The sequence below is a fragment of the Centropristis striata genome, chromosome 13, assembly GCF_030273125.1.
Source record: "Centropristis striata isolate RG_2023a ecotype Rhode Island chromosome 13, C.striata_1.0, whole genome shotgun sequence".
NCBI lineage: Eukaryota > Metazoa > Chordata > Actinopteri > Perciformes > Serranidae > Centropristis > Centropristis striata.
In genome coordinates, this window is record NC_081529.1 from 2,484,792 (window position 1) to 2,502,777 (window position 17,986).

The 17,986-nt window shown below is 35.3% G+C and overlaps 3 protein-coding genes across 3 annotated transcripts in view; all 3 read left to right on the top strand.

Moving 5' to 3' along the window:
• Positions 1-348: 348 nt before the first annotated feature.
• On the top strand, positions 349-7,894 carry kctd13 (potassium channel tetramerization domain containing 13). The gene is made up of 7 exons (XM_059348565.1): positions 349-789; positions 1,828-2,082; positions 3,360-3,529; positions 3,708-3,797; positions 4,031-4,083; positions 4,268-4,463; positions 6,470-7,894. The coding sequence occupies exons 2-7, from the start codon at positions 1,851-1,853 to the stop codon at positions 6,707-6,709; spliced, it is 981 nt and encodes a 326-aa protein (XP_059204548.1). The 5' UTR covers positions 349-789; positions 1,828-1,850; the 3' UTR covers positions 6,710-7,894.
• A 948-nt stretch (positions 7,895-8,842) lies between these two features.
• On the top strand, positions 8,843-15,378 carry hirip3 (HIRA interacting protein 3). The gene is made up of 8 exons (XM_059348551.1): positions 8,843-8,945; positions 10,854-10,974; positions 11,084-11,237; positions 11,341-11,727; positions 11,831-12,006; positions 12,956-13,103; positions 13,315-13,413; positions 14,889-15,378. Exons 1-8 carry the CDS (start codon positions 8,869-8,871, stop codon positions 15,065-15,067), a joined length of 1,341 nt encoding a protein of 446 aa, XP_059204534.1. The 5' UTR covers positions 8,843-8,868; the 3' UTR covers positions 15,068-15,378.
• Positions 15,379-16,579: 1,201 nt separating this feature from the next.
• The window catches only part of antkmt (adenine nucleotide translocase lysine methyltransferase), a 4,103-nt gene continuing 2,696 nt past the window's right edge, over positions 16,580-17,986 (top strand). The window contains exons 1-3 of the mRNA XM_059348589.1: positions 16,580-16,759; positions 17,266-17,370; positions 17,456-17,596. Coding sequence (XP_059204572.1) covers positions 16,598-16,759; positions 17,266-17,370; positions 17,456-17,596 — 408 coding nt within the window. The 5' untranslated portion in view covers positions 16,580-16,597. The remainder of the gene's footprint in view (positions 16,760-17,265; positions 17,371-17,455; positions 17,597-17,986) is intronic.

Sequence of the window (17,986 nt, forward strand, 5' to 3'; positions counted from 1 at the left end):
AGGAGGGTTAATATATTTGCTCCCCTAAAGTGTGTGGAGTTGTTGTCTCTGCGAAATGGTTTGTGTTTCTCATTTTGACCACTAGATGGCAGTAAAGGGCGTATCGATTATAACAAACATTGCAATAATGTCTGTACATTTTTTACAACTGTGTCAAAGTTTACCTTTATCTGAATAACTATGAGCCACGTTTTTTACACACTATTTTCTGTGTCCTGGGTCCTGTGCCAGTGTACCGTAGTTACACTATAAATAACGCAGACACACGTTTCCAATCCAACAGGGGGCGCTGTGTTTACGTCACAAGCTGCTGCTCAACACAACCATTAACGTAGAAGAAGAAGAAAGCAGCGGAAGAAGATGTGCGAGTTTCGTTTCCGAGTGACCCAGTTAGCTTCTCCTGTTAGCATCAGTCAATAATCTTTATCTCCAACAATGGGATTGGCTGTTCATAATTCAGCAGTTAGCGTTTTTTAAGGGTTTGTTTCTGATTTTTATCACACAAGAAGCGATACCAAACAGAAGAGCATTGCTAGCTTAATGCGTAGCAACGAAACAGGCTAGCCGCTGTTAGCCTCTTTGGGTTAGCTTGGTGGCTCCGATAAAAATGAGTATATAAAATGAGTTGTCACACCTTCTGTTAGTAAGTTCACTGGTGTGGTTTGGGCTGTCTGTGCTAGCTGGCTGGCTGATTATCGATTATTGCTGGCTGATTGATTGACGCTTCCATATTTGGCTATCTTGGCTTAGCTAGCTTTACTTTTTCAGCTCCCTTGAATGTTCAGAGTGGTAAGTACAATTTGTTATTTACTTTCTTTTATTAGCTTGATTAGTTAGCATCTATCATCCCATATCAACTAAACAGATCCCAGTCATTTGTGAGCTAACGGTAGTTGTAGCCAACGTGAATGCTAACCATTTGTTAATATACATCTAAATTTACTGATTACAATATCCAGCTATACATTAATGTCCTTAGTCGGCTAAATTGACAGTCTTCTGCGTATGTAGGAACATTTAGCCACGTTATTACGTTATAAGGGCTATTATGAAACGCTACTTCCTGTATCCCACTGAGATGAGGTGTGGAAAAAGCTTGATACACTTTAAACAAAAGCAGTAAGTGGTTTGTTCGTTTTTTTATAACTTGTTTTACAATTTGTAAATAAAATGAACATGTAAAGTCAATGTTATGATATTGTCACGTTATTTTTGTATGATTAGTGTAGAACGAAATCATGACACACAATGGGTGTGGTTGGAAGTCTGTTTTTATTTAGATGGCTCTTTAATAAGAGCTACTCCATTCCTCTAATGTTAAAGGATGGGAAATAGGTGTGTCTGGGCTTTGTTTTCCACTCATCTTTGCTAACGACAAACAGATGCACAATCTTTCAAAATAGCAAAGTATATATTTTTTGGTCCAATATGAGTATTGACATGCTGCACATATGTAAGAATGTCTGTGAATTTAACTGTAGCATTTAGCTACAGTTCTGACTCGCACAGCGGTGTTTGGTTACATGCCTATCCACCCATCATAATAATGACTTGCTCTATTTTACATATAGTGTGTGCCTCCTCTCAGTTTTTAGCACTTAAACACATCGGGTGTCTGTGCTGCTTTGTGAATACAAATAATCATGTCTTCATGTCAATAAAAACAAAACAGTTGAGCTTCAGAAATGGCGTTGTGTGGCCGGTTGTGTTTACTCTTGTGCTTCCAATCTATAAACCTGAGATCCTTTACAATTTCATGATGTATATTTCATCACTTGTTCTAATTCAAACCTTTACTAACAAGCCATCATGTCCTCTGTACTCCAGTCAGGACGTGACTCTACTGCCCCATGTCTGCTGAGGCTTCAGTAGGCAGTCATGCTGCTGACCAGCCTGCTGTTTCCCAGCCCGCCTTACACAACACAGAAGAGCTCAGAAATCGGGGTCTGCTGGGGAGCAAGTATGTCAAATTAAATGTGGGAGGCTCACTGCATTACACAACTGTCCAGACATTAAGCAAGGAAGACAGTCTGCTGCGGAGCATATGCAATGGAGGAACAGAGGTTTCCATCGACTCAGAAGGTGAGTGGATAATATATCTCTCTGCTGAGCACTGACATTTTTTAATCCAAACTTTCTTTATTGTTTTTTTCTTTCTTTACAAACAGTCAGGATCTCAGTACTTACAAAAGACAATGGTTCCAGAACAAGCTTAAGATCCAGTTATTATGGACATATCAGCCCAGATGTAACCACCCACCCTGAACTACACACATTCAATCCATTCATACTCACAACATACATGTGCAAGGCACAGGTTACAAACAAGGGAACAGAAAGCGAAGAGACATAATACTAAGGAAAGATACAGATACATAGCCATTAAAAGTAAATAAATAAAAACATACATACACATATACATATGAATATTGAAAATAAAGTAATAAGGAATAAGTAAGTAAAAAATAAATAAGTAAATTAAATTAAAAAAATTAAAAAAAAGGGGGGGGGGGCTCAGGTTTCTGCTACAATATTCAGAGATTCAATGTATCTGGTAAAGGGCTGCCACCTCTTATAGAAACTGCCTGAGGACCCTTTTAAGGAGAGTCTAGTTTTCTCTAGTGTAATGCACTGCAGAACGTTCTGAATCCATTTACACTGACATTTTTTATTGGATCCACATTGTTATTGTTTTATGTCTTCAATGTGACATTGGTATCAGATTAGAAACAGTAAGTCTCACACCTGTGGTATCAGCCAGTTTTTGTGCTGTACGAGATCACTGTACTGATCTACTGCAGTGAGATTGATAGGAAAGACAATTGACTGTGACACACCGCGGGATTGTCTGCAATGACCTTTAGTACCAACTTTATCTTGTGTGGTCATGGTGTGGCCTGTCACATCATTTGTTTGAGAAAGGTGTGTGTATATATGAGCTAAAGCTGTTTTAAAGTATGTTTTAAAGCTTATCTCCAGCAGCGTGATGAACAGAAAAATGATTTGTGTGGATCCACTTCCTGAGTTTAATACCTAAATGTTGTGGGCGGGGGGTTTTTTATTTTCATTTTGCTCTTTTCCCCCACCTCATATCATCTGTTCAAATGGGAGATGTAAAGCTCTATTTATTTTCACAAATAATTTCAAGCTTTAATAATATAAAAATGATTTGTTTCTTCCAAAAAAAGCAAACTTTTTCTTTTCATTTTCAAGTGATATAATGAATGATAATAGTATAATAACTGTATATACCATTATAATGACTGGGTGCACATTGAGAGCAATTTGCTGATAACAAACAGTAGCAGAGATTACTGAGGAATGCAAATAACTCAAAATGATCTTTCCTGCTGTCCCAGGTTGGGTAGTTTTGGATAGGTGCGGCCGTCATTTTGGACTGGTGTTGAACTTCCTGCGCGATGGATCAGTTCCACTCCCAGAGGACCACAGAGAGCTGGATGAGGTTCTGAAGGAGGCCCAGTACTATCGTGTCCAGGGACTCGTCCAGCACTGCCTCAGTGCCATGCAGGTAAAACCATTATATATATATTTTTTCTTCTTGTAGTACAACATTTCTATTGTTTTTGGTTTGTCAGGCTCAACAAGAAACTTATAGACATTCGTTGTCTTGTAGTTTAATTAATTGATACTTATAAAAAGTGTAAGTTGCAGATGTTTTTTAATTAGCTTTCTTGGTTTACTTGCAGAAACAAAAGGATGTCTTTGAAACTGTGTGTCGCATCCCCATGATCACCTCCGCCAAAGAAGAGCAGAAGATGATAGCTACTTGTAGAAAGGTAAACTGCATCTTTTCTCAATATAAAGAAACCTTGACGAAAGTGTGTCATTAGAATAGCAGCTGTGAAACCCTAAAATATACATATATAGTATCTTGTTATTTTTTAACTTTCTCAGAATGTAACATACAAAGAGTTGGTTCTCTTTGTATGTACACACAATTTGTGAAGACAATTTTCCTTTTCCATACTAAAGAGTTGTCTGTATTTATTTGTGTTTCTTGTCTCTATAGCCGGTAGTAAAATTGCAGAACAACAGAGGAAACAACAAATACTCTTACACCAGGTAAAAAAAGAATCAAGGCTGATTGAGCATAATGTCCTGCAGAGAGTATGAACATTTATTTTACAAACCACACACAAAAAATCAGTGTTGAATTTATTACTGAATCTCCCCTTTTTGGATTTGAAGTGCAAAGTGCTTCTAAATCCGAGTTGACACTCACGCTGTGTCTCTCCCCTGTGACCAGCAACTCTGACGACAACCTGCTGAAGAACATCGAACTGTTTGACAAACTGGTGCTGCGATTTAATGGCCGCGTCCTGTTTGTCAAAGACGTGCTTGGCGATGAGATCTGCTGTTGGTCTTTCTATGGTGAAGGCCGTAAAATCGCTGAAGTATGCTGCACTTCCATCGTCTACGCCACAGAGAAGAAGCAGACCAAAGTAAGGATAAATATTGTGCTGAAGCACCTCTAAAGAAAACTAATAAACACATATCTGTGACAGAACAAGGGTAGCTCTTCCCACTGGTTTCCAGTCTTTATGCTAAGACAGCTGTGGCTTTGTTTTGGGATTACCTGGGATTATCCAAGCTTTATTTGCAGCGTCTTGCGCGGTGGAGCCAGGTGCAGTTGACTTGACATTATACAGTGGCTTGCAAATGTATTCATCCCCCTTGGATGTTTCACCCTTTTGTTGCTTTTACACATGAAATCATGGTGGATATAATTTGGCCTTTTTAAAAAGAATTTGCAAAAAAAAACTTCTTTAATATCAAAGTGAAAACAGATTTTTACAAAATAGTATACATGAATTAAAAATATATAAGGTAAAATAAATGAGTGCATAAGTATTCATACCCTTTAAAGTAACTGAACTAATTCAACAGAGTTCCAGCTAGTTGATGCAGCGATGTGATTAATGTGTAAAAGCAACAAAAGGTCGAAAATTCCAAGGGGTATGAATACTTTTGCAAGGCACTGTAGGTGCATGTGCACTGTGTCCTTAAGTTCTCAGTCAGATCCTCCCCTAGTCCAAATATTGTCACCTCAGGCTGTAAAAAAATATTTATATGACAGCTAATGAGCGGTATCGTTTCTCTCATCTTACTCTCTGCTGAAAAGGGTAGTTTCCAAAATGTGTAACTATATCTTTTAAGTCACCATTTTTAAAGCAGATAAATTGTTTTAGCTAACAAAAGTCGGTTAAATAGCTAACTAACCAACTTTTGCATGTCTGTTCATCCTGTTTGAACACGTTATTTCTGCACAGCTGTAGAGAAAGATTATATTTTTAGGATTATATTGATTGTAGTGTTAGATTCCAGTGGTGGCTGCAGAGGATTTTTTCTCACTCGTGTGATCCAAAGATTTCCAATAACTTGGGCATTGTAAAGTCCAAAAGTCAAAATTGATTAATAAAATAGATGTTATAATTTCCAAAAATCACAACACGTTTTTATCTTGTGTAATATTCTTCTTTCAGTACTGATTGATGGCAATCAGCCGCTAAAAATAAACATTTTCACTGCAGTAAAAAAAAAACAGTTTACTGTGACGCACCTGTATTAACTGAGCACCTGAGCGGTCTAGCAGCAATCTTAACAGCACTATAAATTACATCTGTTTATCAAACAGATATAATTTAATTTTTTTCATTCAATAAAAAAAAGACATAATTATTTATTTAGTTTGATGTCTTGATAAAACAGGACGACATACATTCAAAGCGTTATTTAAAAACCTCAGCAGAAAAGCAATAAGTGCAATTTAAAAAAAGCACTAATTTTATGGATTATACACTACTGGTCAAAAGTTTTAGAACACACCAACTTTTCCAGAATTTAATTGAAAATGATGCAGTTTAATGTCTCAGTGTACTCTGAAATTAATGCACATTTGCAACATTTAAAATTCTTTATTGAGCATGATAGTGTTTTGAAAGTAAAAAAAAGATTCAAAATCACATTTTATGTTGGACTAAAGGACTAAAAAAAGACACCAAATGACCAAAAAAAGACACAAAATGACATAAAAGAAAACCAATAGACACAAAATGACTAAAAAAAGACACAAAACGACCAAAAAAAGACACAAAATGACTTACAAAGACAAGAAAAGAATTCAAAAATGGACAAAATAGCCCAAGACTCCATAGAGATAAATTGTTAACCCATTTCTTGTTCCCTGAAAAAGGCCTACTTGTATAATTCTGAAATGTACATTATTTTCCAGTTTTGGTTAACCTTACCTTTTTTTATTTACCTCTGGCAGTTCACCACTTACCTTTGGACCCTTTCAAGCTGTTCATTTGACTTGAACTGCTTGAATTTCAATAAAAAACTGGAAAAATTGGGGTGTTCTAAAACTTTTGACCGGTAGTGTATATTAAATGTATTATATTAATTATTGTGCACCAAACAAGTCTGAAACTGAATCCATTGTTTTCAGGTTGAGTTTCCAGAGGCTCGAATCTTTGAAGAAACCCTCAATATCCTGATTTACGAGAACGGCAGAGGATCTGTTCCAGGAGGCTTACACCTTTTAGACTCGAGAGGCTCCGGCTCCTCGATGGGAACGGAGGAGGAGGGCGCCACAGGAGGCGACCGGCGCGTCAGACGGATCCACGTGAGGAGGCATATAATGCATGACGAAAGAGGGCACGGCCAGCAAACCGTGTACAAGGACTAATAATGTGAAAACAAGAAGCACAGGAGAGTGGCTTCATGTGTGTGTGTTTTTTTTTTCTTGGATGCTAGAATGAAAGAGACGTCCTTGATCATAGCAATAGCTTGCTAGGTAGTTATTTAATGAAATGTCTTTAGAGGTCACTGCACAGAAATGTAGGAGTCGATGACTGATCTGTAACTGAAGTTGTTTGGACACGAAAAAATGCTTCTGTTTACAAGAAAAACAAAAAGTGTACATTATTTAAATAGGATATGTGTAGAATTTACCTGGGACGTGAAACTGGCATAAACCTCCTGCAAGTTACGGAACGGGGCGTGAAAACCCAACTCCCACCGCACCTGTTAATGTGGGTGTTAATGATATGCACTGGCGCCCTCCTCTGTGTTTGACTCATAGGAAACACTGTCTTTCTTCAGGTTGTCAAACATCTGTTGCCTTTTCATAAGTCGGACTGATGTGCTGCCCTGAACAGAGGACGGTCAAGTTTAGCCTAGATATGTTAACACTGGAATAAAACTGAGTAGCCATTTTGTAGGGAGGTTGTCTATGAATGAGATTGTTGAGCAGCTCGATTTTTCTTTATTTAAATTCTTAATGCTGTTGCTTCAAGATGTTTTTATTAATTAATTTATGAACCTAATTTATTGTTTGGTATTTAACTTTTGTATTGTATGCAATCTTTGTGTTAACTAGTGCTCAAGTGAGTTTTAATTTTTTTTTGGAATGATACAATGCACTCTATAGCACACACCAGACTTTGAATTTACTCCTGTAAATGACGAAATAGTGAACTTACATTTCAGTTTAATGTTTCAAGAGGAACCATGACCATTTCTTTGATAATGTATTTCATTCTGAGCCATGATCTTTCGCTTTATGTCTTATACCAAACCACTGAAAATTGCTCAACCTTATTGGCCATACATGATGATGAATCAATTAAGGCAATTAATACTGGGTTGTATTTTAATTTCCCTCAGAGAGAGGATTCACATTTTCTTTCTGATTTTCACCATTGTCTTTATAAACATAATCACTCTGAATACTGAAAAAAACATTGAATGAGAGCAATATGTATCTCAGACCCTTTTATAAAATCACCTTGGATTTAAAATATGCACTAATATGACTTCCGTCCAATAGTGGTCATGGGAACGTTCTGAATAAATGACTTATGAAATCCAACTTCAAGTTTCTTGGTCTTACTTTACCCTTCTTTTCCTAAAGTGTAATAAGAATGGACTCAATACATGCAGTACATGTTACAGAAAGCCTCAAAACATTTAATTTATTCAAACTGCTGAACAAAGGAAAGTAATCATAGCAGATACTCCATGCAGTGTCATGGATTTTTTTGGGATATTATTCATTGTTACTGTATCTATTATACTGAACAAAACCTAAGTCCAGATTTGAACTCTTTATTTGTATTTATGGATAATGCTACTTTGCTGAAATTATCATCAAATTGTTTAGGACTTAAAAATGTAAACAATTTAAACAAAATACAAGCAAAGAAATGGTTCAAGTCATCCAGTATTTTATCGTTTTTTTTTTCTTCAGATCTTTATTAACAATGAGGGAAATACAGGCATTCAGTATATAAACAAGACATACAAAGAAAAAATGTCAGTTACAGTATCTGTACAAATATATATCAATAAAATAATAACATAATAAGGCACATAGGGTATAAGGTGCTTCCGTTTACATTATTCTGGGGTTTCTGAAAATACGTTTTTAAAGTATATGAGAGTGCGTATATGAAAGTTTTTATATAAAATTTCAATTATATTATGAAAACACTAAAGTTAGGGAGGGATTAGGAAAACTTCATCTTGTGGATATGAAATTTACCCATCAAAAGCATAAGATTTGTTATAAAGCACACTGTTTTGTTATTAGATTCAAATTTTGAGATAATATTTTTAGGTTAAAAAATGATGGTCTGTCCAGTCTTATCAAGTATGAAGTTTTCCATATCCCTCCAAAATATAGATGACAATGGGCAAGTATAAAATAAATGTAAAGTTGTCTCTGGCTCATCTCCACAGTCCAATGTTTTATCGTTTGTATTTTACGCGGCGCTGCTGTGACGTCACTTCCGGTAGCTTTCGGGGGTCCCGCCCGGCGCCAAAATAATAACTTTAGTGAGAAACATGATGGTGTCAGAGAGAGAGGCAGCAGGTATCCGCAGGTTTGTGTGTGGCCAGCTCCGGGATGAGCCAGACCTCAGGTAGAGGAAGAGTCCGGGATTTATTTGATAAAGTTTAATTTGTTCCGAGAATAAGTTTACAGGCCTGGGAGCGTGTTTGTTTTTGTTTTATGAGTTGTTGCGAACTTTGGTCTGCATGCAGGCAGTAAACAGTAGCTAAAATCATAATACAGTCATATTACCTTAGCTATTCAAGCATTGCTACCCAGTGGTTAATAAATAACAGTCCAGTTGCATTTTTAACTCCACGCTGGTACTTTAATGTGCATTTTACGATAACTTCATACACACGTGACGCAGTTTATCATTGTAATGGTCTGTCTTCCTGCATGGCTAAAGACTCTACAGCCATGGAAAAAGTGTTTAGACCACCCTTTTCTTTTCTTCAATTTCTTGTTCATTTTAATGCCTGGTACAACTAAAGGTACATTTGTTTGGAAAAATATAATGATAACAACAAAAATAGCTCATAAGAGTTTAATTTAAGAGCTGATATCTAGACATTTTCCATGGTTTTCTTGATAACAACCAAAATCATTTTCAATAAAACAATGGAAAGTGGCTAGATATAAGCAAAAAACAATTCCATGACTGTATATTCAGATCTACTTTTGTATATCTTAACACAGTTTGTGGTAAAGATGCTAATATTTGCCTGCTGTGGCTAAATGTAACTTTAGGAAACCAGTGCGAAACATAAAGATATTCAGTCGAATATGATATAAAAAAGCAGGATGTCTCCATTTGAGACGCTGAAAAAAACAGCATATGTTCTGCATTTTTTTTAATGAAAATTGCCTTTTAACAACTAACAATTAATCGTTTATCAAAACAGTTTGTTATTATTTTTCTGTGAATCAACTTGCCAAATCAGTTAGTCGACAGATCTTTGCAGCTGTTGTTTATATAATACTGACTTCTTGGTCTGTAGTTTTGTGCTGAAAGTCTCTTTTCTTTAAGTACAAATTCTCTAACAAATATATGTTTTCCTTTGTTAATGGTCAACATTATGAAATCAATACTGCCCTTTAAACACATTGACATGGTGAATATTATATCATAACTAAAAACTCTGATAGCAGATACACTACTGGTCAAAAGTTTTAGAACACACCAACTTTTCCAGAATTTAATTGAAAATGATGCAGTTTAATGTCTCAGTCTACTCTGAAATTAATGCACATTTGCAGCATTTAAAATTCTTTATTGAGCATGATAGTGTTTTGAAAACAAAAAAAAGATTCAAAATCACATATTATGTTGGACTAAAGGACTGAAAAAAGACACAAAATGACAAAAAAAAGACACAAAATGACTTATAAAGACATGAAAAGAATTCAAAAATGGACAAAATAGCCCAAGACTCCATAGAGTTAAGTTGTTAACCCATTTCTTGTTCCCTGAAAAAAGGCCTACTTGTATAATTCTGAAATGTACATTATTTTTCAGTTTTGGTTAAGCTTACCTTTTTTTATTTACCTCTGGCAGTTCACCACTTACCTTTGTACCCTTTCAAGCTGTTCATTTGACTTGAACTGCTTGAATTTCAATAAAAAATGGAAAAATTGGGGTGTTCTAAAACTTTTGACCGGTAGTGTATATCTACTGTAGGAACATTACATTAAAAGTATTGCCCACAAAGTTACAAACACACAATTTTGTGCAAAAATAATGTGTTTGCTACCATTTTTGGCCCATGTAATTACAGTCAAACAATCCAGTTTGTGGATCAAATCTATGACTGAAAATTTGATATCAAATCCAACAACTAAATTCCCTTCTTTGTTCTCTTTGTTTTTTTTCCTCTAAATCTTTGCATTTGACAGTCACTCTTCAGTATTTACAGTCTTCATTCGTCCTTTCAGTAGGTTAAATGTTATTCTTATCAGACGTTTTTCTACATCACATGTTTATAATGTCTTATTCCAGCACACTGACCTTAAGAATTCTAAAAAAGCGATATCTGGCACACGTGGGAAGTGAATCATTAAGTGCAGAGGCCAAAAATATCATGAAACGGGTCGTTGAAGAGGAGCTGATAAAAATGCAGGTATCTGAATTCTTTTGACGCAGCTTGTATTTCTTTCTTTTTTTTTGTAGGGATATGATTTTTAAAGCTGTTTGTCATCAATTATTTAATATTTATTTATTCCTGCTAGGACAATGATGAAAATAGTGATTTGGAGACCAAGAAGCCCCAAATCAAAAGGAAGCGAGAAAAGGAAAATGATGAGGCGATAAGTGGGGGAGAAGACGAAGGTGATGAATCCAGAGCAAAGAAATCCCGCCGTCATCAATCAGGCTCATCATCAGGTGGGTTTCAATTGTTTTTTTTTGTTTCTTTGCAATTAGATGCCTGTAATTTTAATAACCTGAAGCATCATTAACAGTCGCACCTACGTTAACCTTATGACAGAATCCGAGGAGGAAGAAGTCTGCAAAACAGGAAGTGAGAAGAGTGATGATGATGATGATGAAGAGCAAGTTAAATCTGAATCGGATGATGCTTGTAAAGAGGCGAACAAATCAGAGCAAAAGACGAATGGAAAGAATAAACAGCAGATAAACAGTGAAGACTCGTCAGATGAGGAAATGAATAAGTCAGAAAAAGAAAAAGAAGAGAGCGATAGCAGCGGTGATGACAGTCCAAACGAAATCAGGATAAAGAAAACAAAGGCGACAAAGAATGGAGAGACAAAAAAAGAGAAATCACCAAAGAGCAGTGAAGAGAGTGAAAGCGACGCAGATAAGTCAGAAAAGAGTGATAAAATCAACGGCAACTCCTCAGATGATGGTGAAAAAGGTGATTATGCAAACTTTATACTTGCATATTCCATCCATAAATGTTCATAAATTTGATGTTTTGTTTGTGACTTCTGGATGTGACTTTTTGTTGTGTTACGCAGAAGAAAAGGTGGAAAAGAAAAATGACGACTCAGATTCTGATTCATCGTCGCTCCCCTCTTTGGATGATGAAAAGGATAGTGAGAGAAAAAAATCACCAGATGACAAGAAGAAGAAAAATGTACAAAAAAAAGAGGGGAAAAAAGAAAAGAAAGAGAAGAGCAGCAAAGGTCAAAAGGTGAGTGTTATCAAACAAAATCAGTCCAAATCAGAAAAATTAAGCTTTAAATTTTATTTAAAGTGACTATTTGTTTAGTTGTTTTACCTCATTTGACAGATAGTTACTTAACAGACAGTTACTTTAAAGAAATTCTTCAAGCTTATTGCTTTAAGTCTGTCTGTAAACCTTTGTTTTTACTCATCATATTGAGTAAAGGTGCATTTAATTCCCTTTGGTTGATGTCAGTGTGAGTCAAGAGACAAAGAGTGATGTAAATGGTGGAAAAGCTGAAGTTTTAGGGCAGAGATGTCAAACTCTGGCCCGTGGGCCAAATTTGGCCCGCAGTATAATTATATTTGGCCCGCGAGGAAATACCAAATGACAACCAGAGCTGGCCCGCCGGTATTATACAGCACAAATAATACTACAAATCCCAGAATGCTCTGCTGGTGTTTTGGCTTGAACACAGTAGATCAGTGTGGAGCAAACTGAGCAACAATTCAAGTTGTCTTTATGCACTTTTTCTTGCTAGTCCAAGGCTTGAATGGCTGCACATTCATTGAAGGATATTATTATTAGTCATTTGGTTTATTATTGTTATTTTATTCTTACATTTATTTTTAGCCTGTGGAAAAAGATTACTGTTAAATTTAAATTTAAAGAAGGCCGCATATAAAATAAAGGGACATACGATTTTTATTTAAATTTTATTGAAGAAATGAATGCCATTGATGTGTTTGTTTGTTTTATTTGATATTCGATTTTGAATGTTTGCAATATTAAGTTATATCAAGCTTTGCTTGTTCCATTTCGTTTGAACTTGTTTAGGTCAATTTTTTCAATAAATATCAATGTTGGCCCGCGACTTTGTCCAAGTTTAAAATTTTGGCCCACTGTGTATTTGAGTTTGACACCCCTGCTTTATGGTAAACATTGTATCTGGTTTGTCCTCGGCTTCATTCTGCAGGACGACAACAAAGCCGTTGTGAGGCTGAAGCGCTACATTTCTCTCTGTGGTGTTCGGCTGAAATACAAGGAGCTCCTCGCTGACTGTCGCTCCGTTCGCTCCCAGGTGGCTTGTCTGAAGAAGAAGCTGGAAGATCTCGGTGTGGAAGGTCAGTGGGAATACATGAACCTAGCAAGGAACTTATTGTTTTAAGAATAATTAAAAGAGTCAATACTTTAAACAGCCTTTCTTGACTGTTGGGTTTGTTGTGCTTTTGCCAGTGTAAAGTGTGAAAAGTTAACCTTTTTTATGTTTTTTTAATAAACATAATTTGACTTACTCAGGGAACATGGGTGTGTTTTTTTTTTTTTCCCTCACAGGTCAGCCATCTATTAAGAAATGCAAAAAAGTCAAATTACAGAGAGAGGAGACTCAGGAACTCGCTGATCTTGATGTCAGCAACATCATTGCTACAAAAGGTAAGTTCACCCATTACCTGTGTGATTTTTTTTTTTTTGTTCCCTGTATGAAAATACTCATTATTAGGTATTTCTATGTACCAAAGTTTCTGACAGTGATTCGCTGACCAATAATCTGCTCCCCTCAAATTGTGCAAATTACATTTCCTGGCTTGTTTATTGTGCATACTAATCTATACAGCATAGACAAATTGATTTTACATTTCAGTCAATGTGAATTCTAAAAATACAAACAGGTATGAATGCATTAGGGTTGGAAATGATAGGATATTAAAAATTACACAAACATTTATAATGTAACTTGTATTCACAGTGAATGTAATTGTTGAACTCTAAAAAATGAAGGGTGTGTGTTATTTTACTGTACTTTGATCAGTGGTGGAAGAAGTATTCAGATTCCTTACTTAAGTAAAAGTACTAATACCACACTGTGAAATTACTCCACTACAAGTAAAACTCCTGCATTCAAAACTTACTTTAGTAAAAGTACAGAAGTATCAGCATCAAAATGTACTTAAAGTATCGAAAGTAAAAGTACTCGTTTTGCAGAGTGACCCCACTCAGATTGTTAAATATATTCTCAATATATGATTTGATGATTATTATTGATGCATTTATATAAGCAGCATTTTATTTTCTCAAAGTAGGGCTCATTTTAACTATTTAATATACTTTTTATGAGGTCTAATTTAGAAAATGTCACTTTAAACTTTAAACCAATCATGTTTTTCATGTTGTAGTGGAGTAAAAAGTACAACATTTGCCTCTAAATGTAGTGGAGTATAAGTATAAAGTTACATAAAATGGAAATACTCAAGTAAAGTACAAGTACCTCAAAATTTTGCTTAAGTACAGTACTTGAGTAAATGTACTTAGTTACTTTCCACCACTGACTTTGATACACCACATACTGTAAAATAACCTTGCCTATAGTTGGTGTTTAATACCTGGTTGGATCAAGAAGTGCACAGTGCACCTATAAAGTTAATGTTGCAACCATTCCTATATCATTCTGAAGTGATAATTTTACTATACTTGTTGCGTGTCCCAAGAACAAGAACTAAGCGGGGTGAGGCAGCTTTCAGTTATTCTGCTCCTCACCTGTGGAACAAACTACCTGTAGATCTGAGGTCTGCTCCTTTAAATCTGGACTAAAAACACTATAGTTTACTGCAGCGTACTCTTAACTTTAACACTTATCTGCTCTACTCTACTGCCCTTACTTTTTAACTACGCAATGTTTGACTTGTGCTTTTTATTATTTTATCTCTTTTCTTATCCTGCTGTATCTTCCCTGTTTTAATTGACTGTTTTTACTGTTTTCAATTGTGTCTTGCTGTTTTTAATGTGTATGTAAAGCACTTTGAATTACCTTGTGTTGAATTGTGCTATACAAATAAACTTGCCTTGCCTTGCCTATACATGCAATATGAAAATATGGATTAATAAGAAGCTCATGTGGATGCCTCTCTCAGGTCGACCTACACGCAGAGCAGCACGGCAGGAACAACTCGACCCTCCGTCTTCTGCATACATTCGCTCTCTGAACTCCGGCTCAGATAGCGATGAAGACAACAAAAATGGAGGACGCAGGAAAGCAAGAGACTGGGCCAACCTGCAGGGGATCATCAGTGACGATGCAGACAGCAACTGACAGAAGCTCAGAGGCCAACTGGAAATGGACATTCCTTTTTATCCATTTACAAGTTGTGTTTATGAATTAATTTTGATACTATATAAAGCATTACTTAATAAAAGGATAATTCATGTAAGGTCGAATTTATTGCGATGTAAAATGTACATATGTTATATTTCAAATAAAAAGATGAAAAGTATGAAAATTGTGAAATTTTGTACTTGAATGGGTGATGTGTGAAGTAGTTATTGCTGTAGGCTATTTTATATTTTTCTATTCTTGAAATGTTTTTTCTTTATTGTTTTACTATTTATTCTGTTTGTTCCACTCAGTGGATAATAAAATTTTCGTATTCGTATCAGATTTGTATTCGTAAAGTATTTTATTTAAAACGGTATTTTCTATTGTAAAGTATATATAAAATGGGTACAGAGGAGCAGGGAAGTGTCAGATATCAAATAAGGAAAGTGATCTATCCAGATTTTTAATTTAACTAAAAGACTTTTGAAGTTGTTTTCCCTTGAAACGAATGAGTCGCATTCCGGAACTAACGTCAAACCGGATATACGGAATATTTCGCAGACGGACCGGTCCCACCTCGTAACGTGTCCGCACATACTCCTTCAGGTCATTCAGATATTTATTTTTAATTATTTTATGACACAGTTAATGCATTTCTTTGTGTCCAGCGGTATTATGTTGTGTTGTTGTTAATTAATGTGTCAGTACATATTTTCTGTCAAACAACGTCTGGATACAGAATAATAACTGCATGTAATGACCCCCAACCGCCTCTCAGTGAGGTATCTCATGACGTGTTACTCATTTTTCTGTCAAATTTTTGTTGTCCTATGTATCTTTTTTGTGTGTGTGCAAGACCGTGAATAGTATTCAAACTGGTGTTAGGTTGTTGAGCTTTTGTTATGTATTTATTTTCTTTATTTTGTGGCTTAAACCAAATGTTAATAAACTCTAATTTAAAAAAAAAAAAATCATTAACAGCTGATTCTTTAACTACTCACTATGCTGATTGAGTTAAAGCTTATTTGTCATTCCTTTTTAGCAAAACCTTTGGTTCCTCCCATCTAGATGGTTTTTAGATTATGTATGTATGTTTTCTGTTTTTAGCTGTTTTTTATCTCTCCTTTTGTATCCTTTTTATAATTAGAATGTTATGCTTTTAACCTGTAGCACTTTGAGATTTCCTGTAATGTAAAGTGCATTACAAATAAAATGTATTATTATTATTATTATTATTGTCTGCAAAATTACATAAAGTGTGTTAGCACTGGTTGTTTTGGGTGTTGAAGGAGACGAGGATTGTAAACAAACAACAGGAAAAACAGACAAGTGAATAAAATACTGACAGGAGTCATTATGCAATAATATTTTATATATAGTCTGCTATCTCTGAGGCAGGCTGCTAAATTTGAAGGTGAAAAAAACCCTCTGCCAGGAAAAACTAGAAATATTATACAACCCTCTCCCTGTGAATTTTAGTACTTCCTCTGAAATTTAACTAACTTGCATTACACATTACATGCAGGAATGGATGATGATGGACCAGATGAAGTATTTGCTGAGCTCAAGACCAGGAACCTGGGACTATGGGGTGTGGCTCAGATAGCTGCTGGCACTGGGCTTGCTGTATATGCCATGTGGGTGGGAATCCTCCAGCCAGGCTTCCGTAAAGTTCCCTTGAGGCTCCAGGTATGGTTTATATTTTGAATAACTAATAATGTAACTCCTCTCTCACATCATTCTTTTTTTTCAAAACTTTATTTATTGAGTTTTTTCCCAAAAAGTAATACACGATGAACACAACAACGAACATACAGTCATAAAACCCCACCCCTCCCTCTCATAACCAACAGTAATCTCGGAGGAAAACAAATACTTGAGTTAATAAAAAATAAAATAAAACAAATGTATTAATTAATTAATAATAATAGTAATAATAATAATAAATCAATTAAATCATATTAATGAATAAATTAAATATTTAAAAAATTAAAAAGAGGAAATAAATAAATAATAAAACAATAATACACAATCATAATAATGAAAGTATACATAATTAAAATTAATTAATTAATTAAATAACAACAATAATAATAATGAAATAAAATTAAATGGACAGTTTAAGGCAGAGTTATGAAACGTGGTCACCATCTCACATCTTTCTTTGAATCTGAAGCTGTGTTTATGTCTTCAAGGTCCCGTATATTCCTGCCAGCAAAGCTCAAGTAGATCATGTCCTGACATTGCTGAGAGGTCGAAGGGGAGGCCTTGTGGATTTGGGATCTGGTGATGGCCGCATTGTAAGTATAAGAAAAATATTTTGGCTATTTTTTTCTTGCACTTGTGAGCAATGGGTTTTGACTGTGGTCATTTTTAACCCTTAAGGTCTTGGAAGCCCATCGGCAGGGTTTCACTCCTGCTGTCGGTTATGAGCTCAACCCATGGCTTATTCGCCTTTCACGCTTTCATGCGTGGAGAGCTGGCCATCATGAAAAAGTGTCGTACCGACGGGAAGATCTCTGGAAGGTTTGACATTTTTTACTGTAATAAATACTGTAATATGGCATTAGTAACACCCCTGTTCAAATATGCAGTTGCTACACCATTAAAAGTCAACATTTAACAATATTATTGTCTATTTGCATGGGTGGATTTTGATTTAATTCATTTCATTTTATTAATTCTTCTTTTCGATCCGAAAAACAAAACAAAAAAACATAAACTACAACAGCGTAGGCTAGATGCATATACATATTCATACACATACTCACATAGGCACCATTAAACAGATGTACATAAACATATAAACATTTACACACATACAGTATATAAAGCCCTATACATATACATGCATCTGCCCCGTTTAAGTAATAAGATAGAAATAAGAACCAGTTAACTTAATATTCAATATGCATT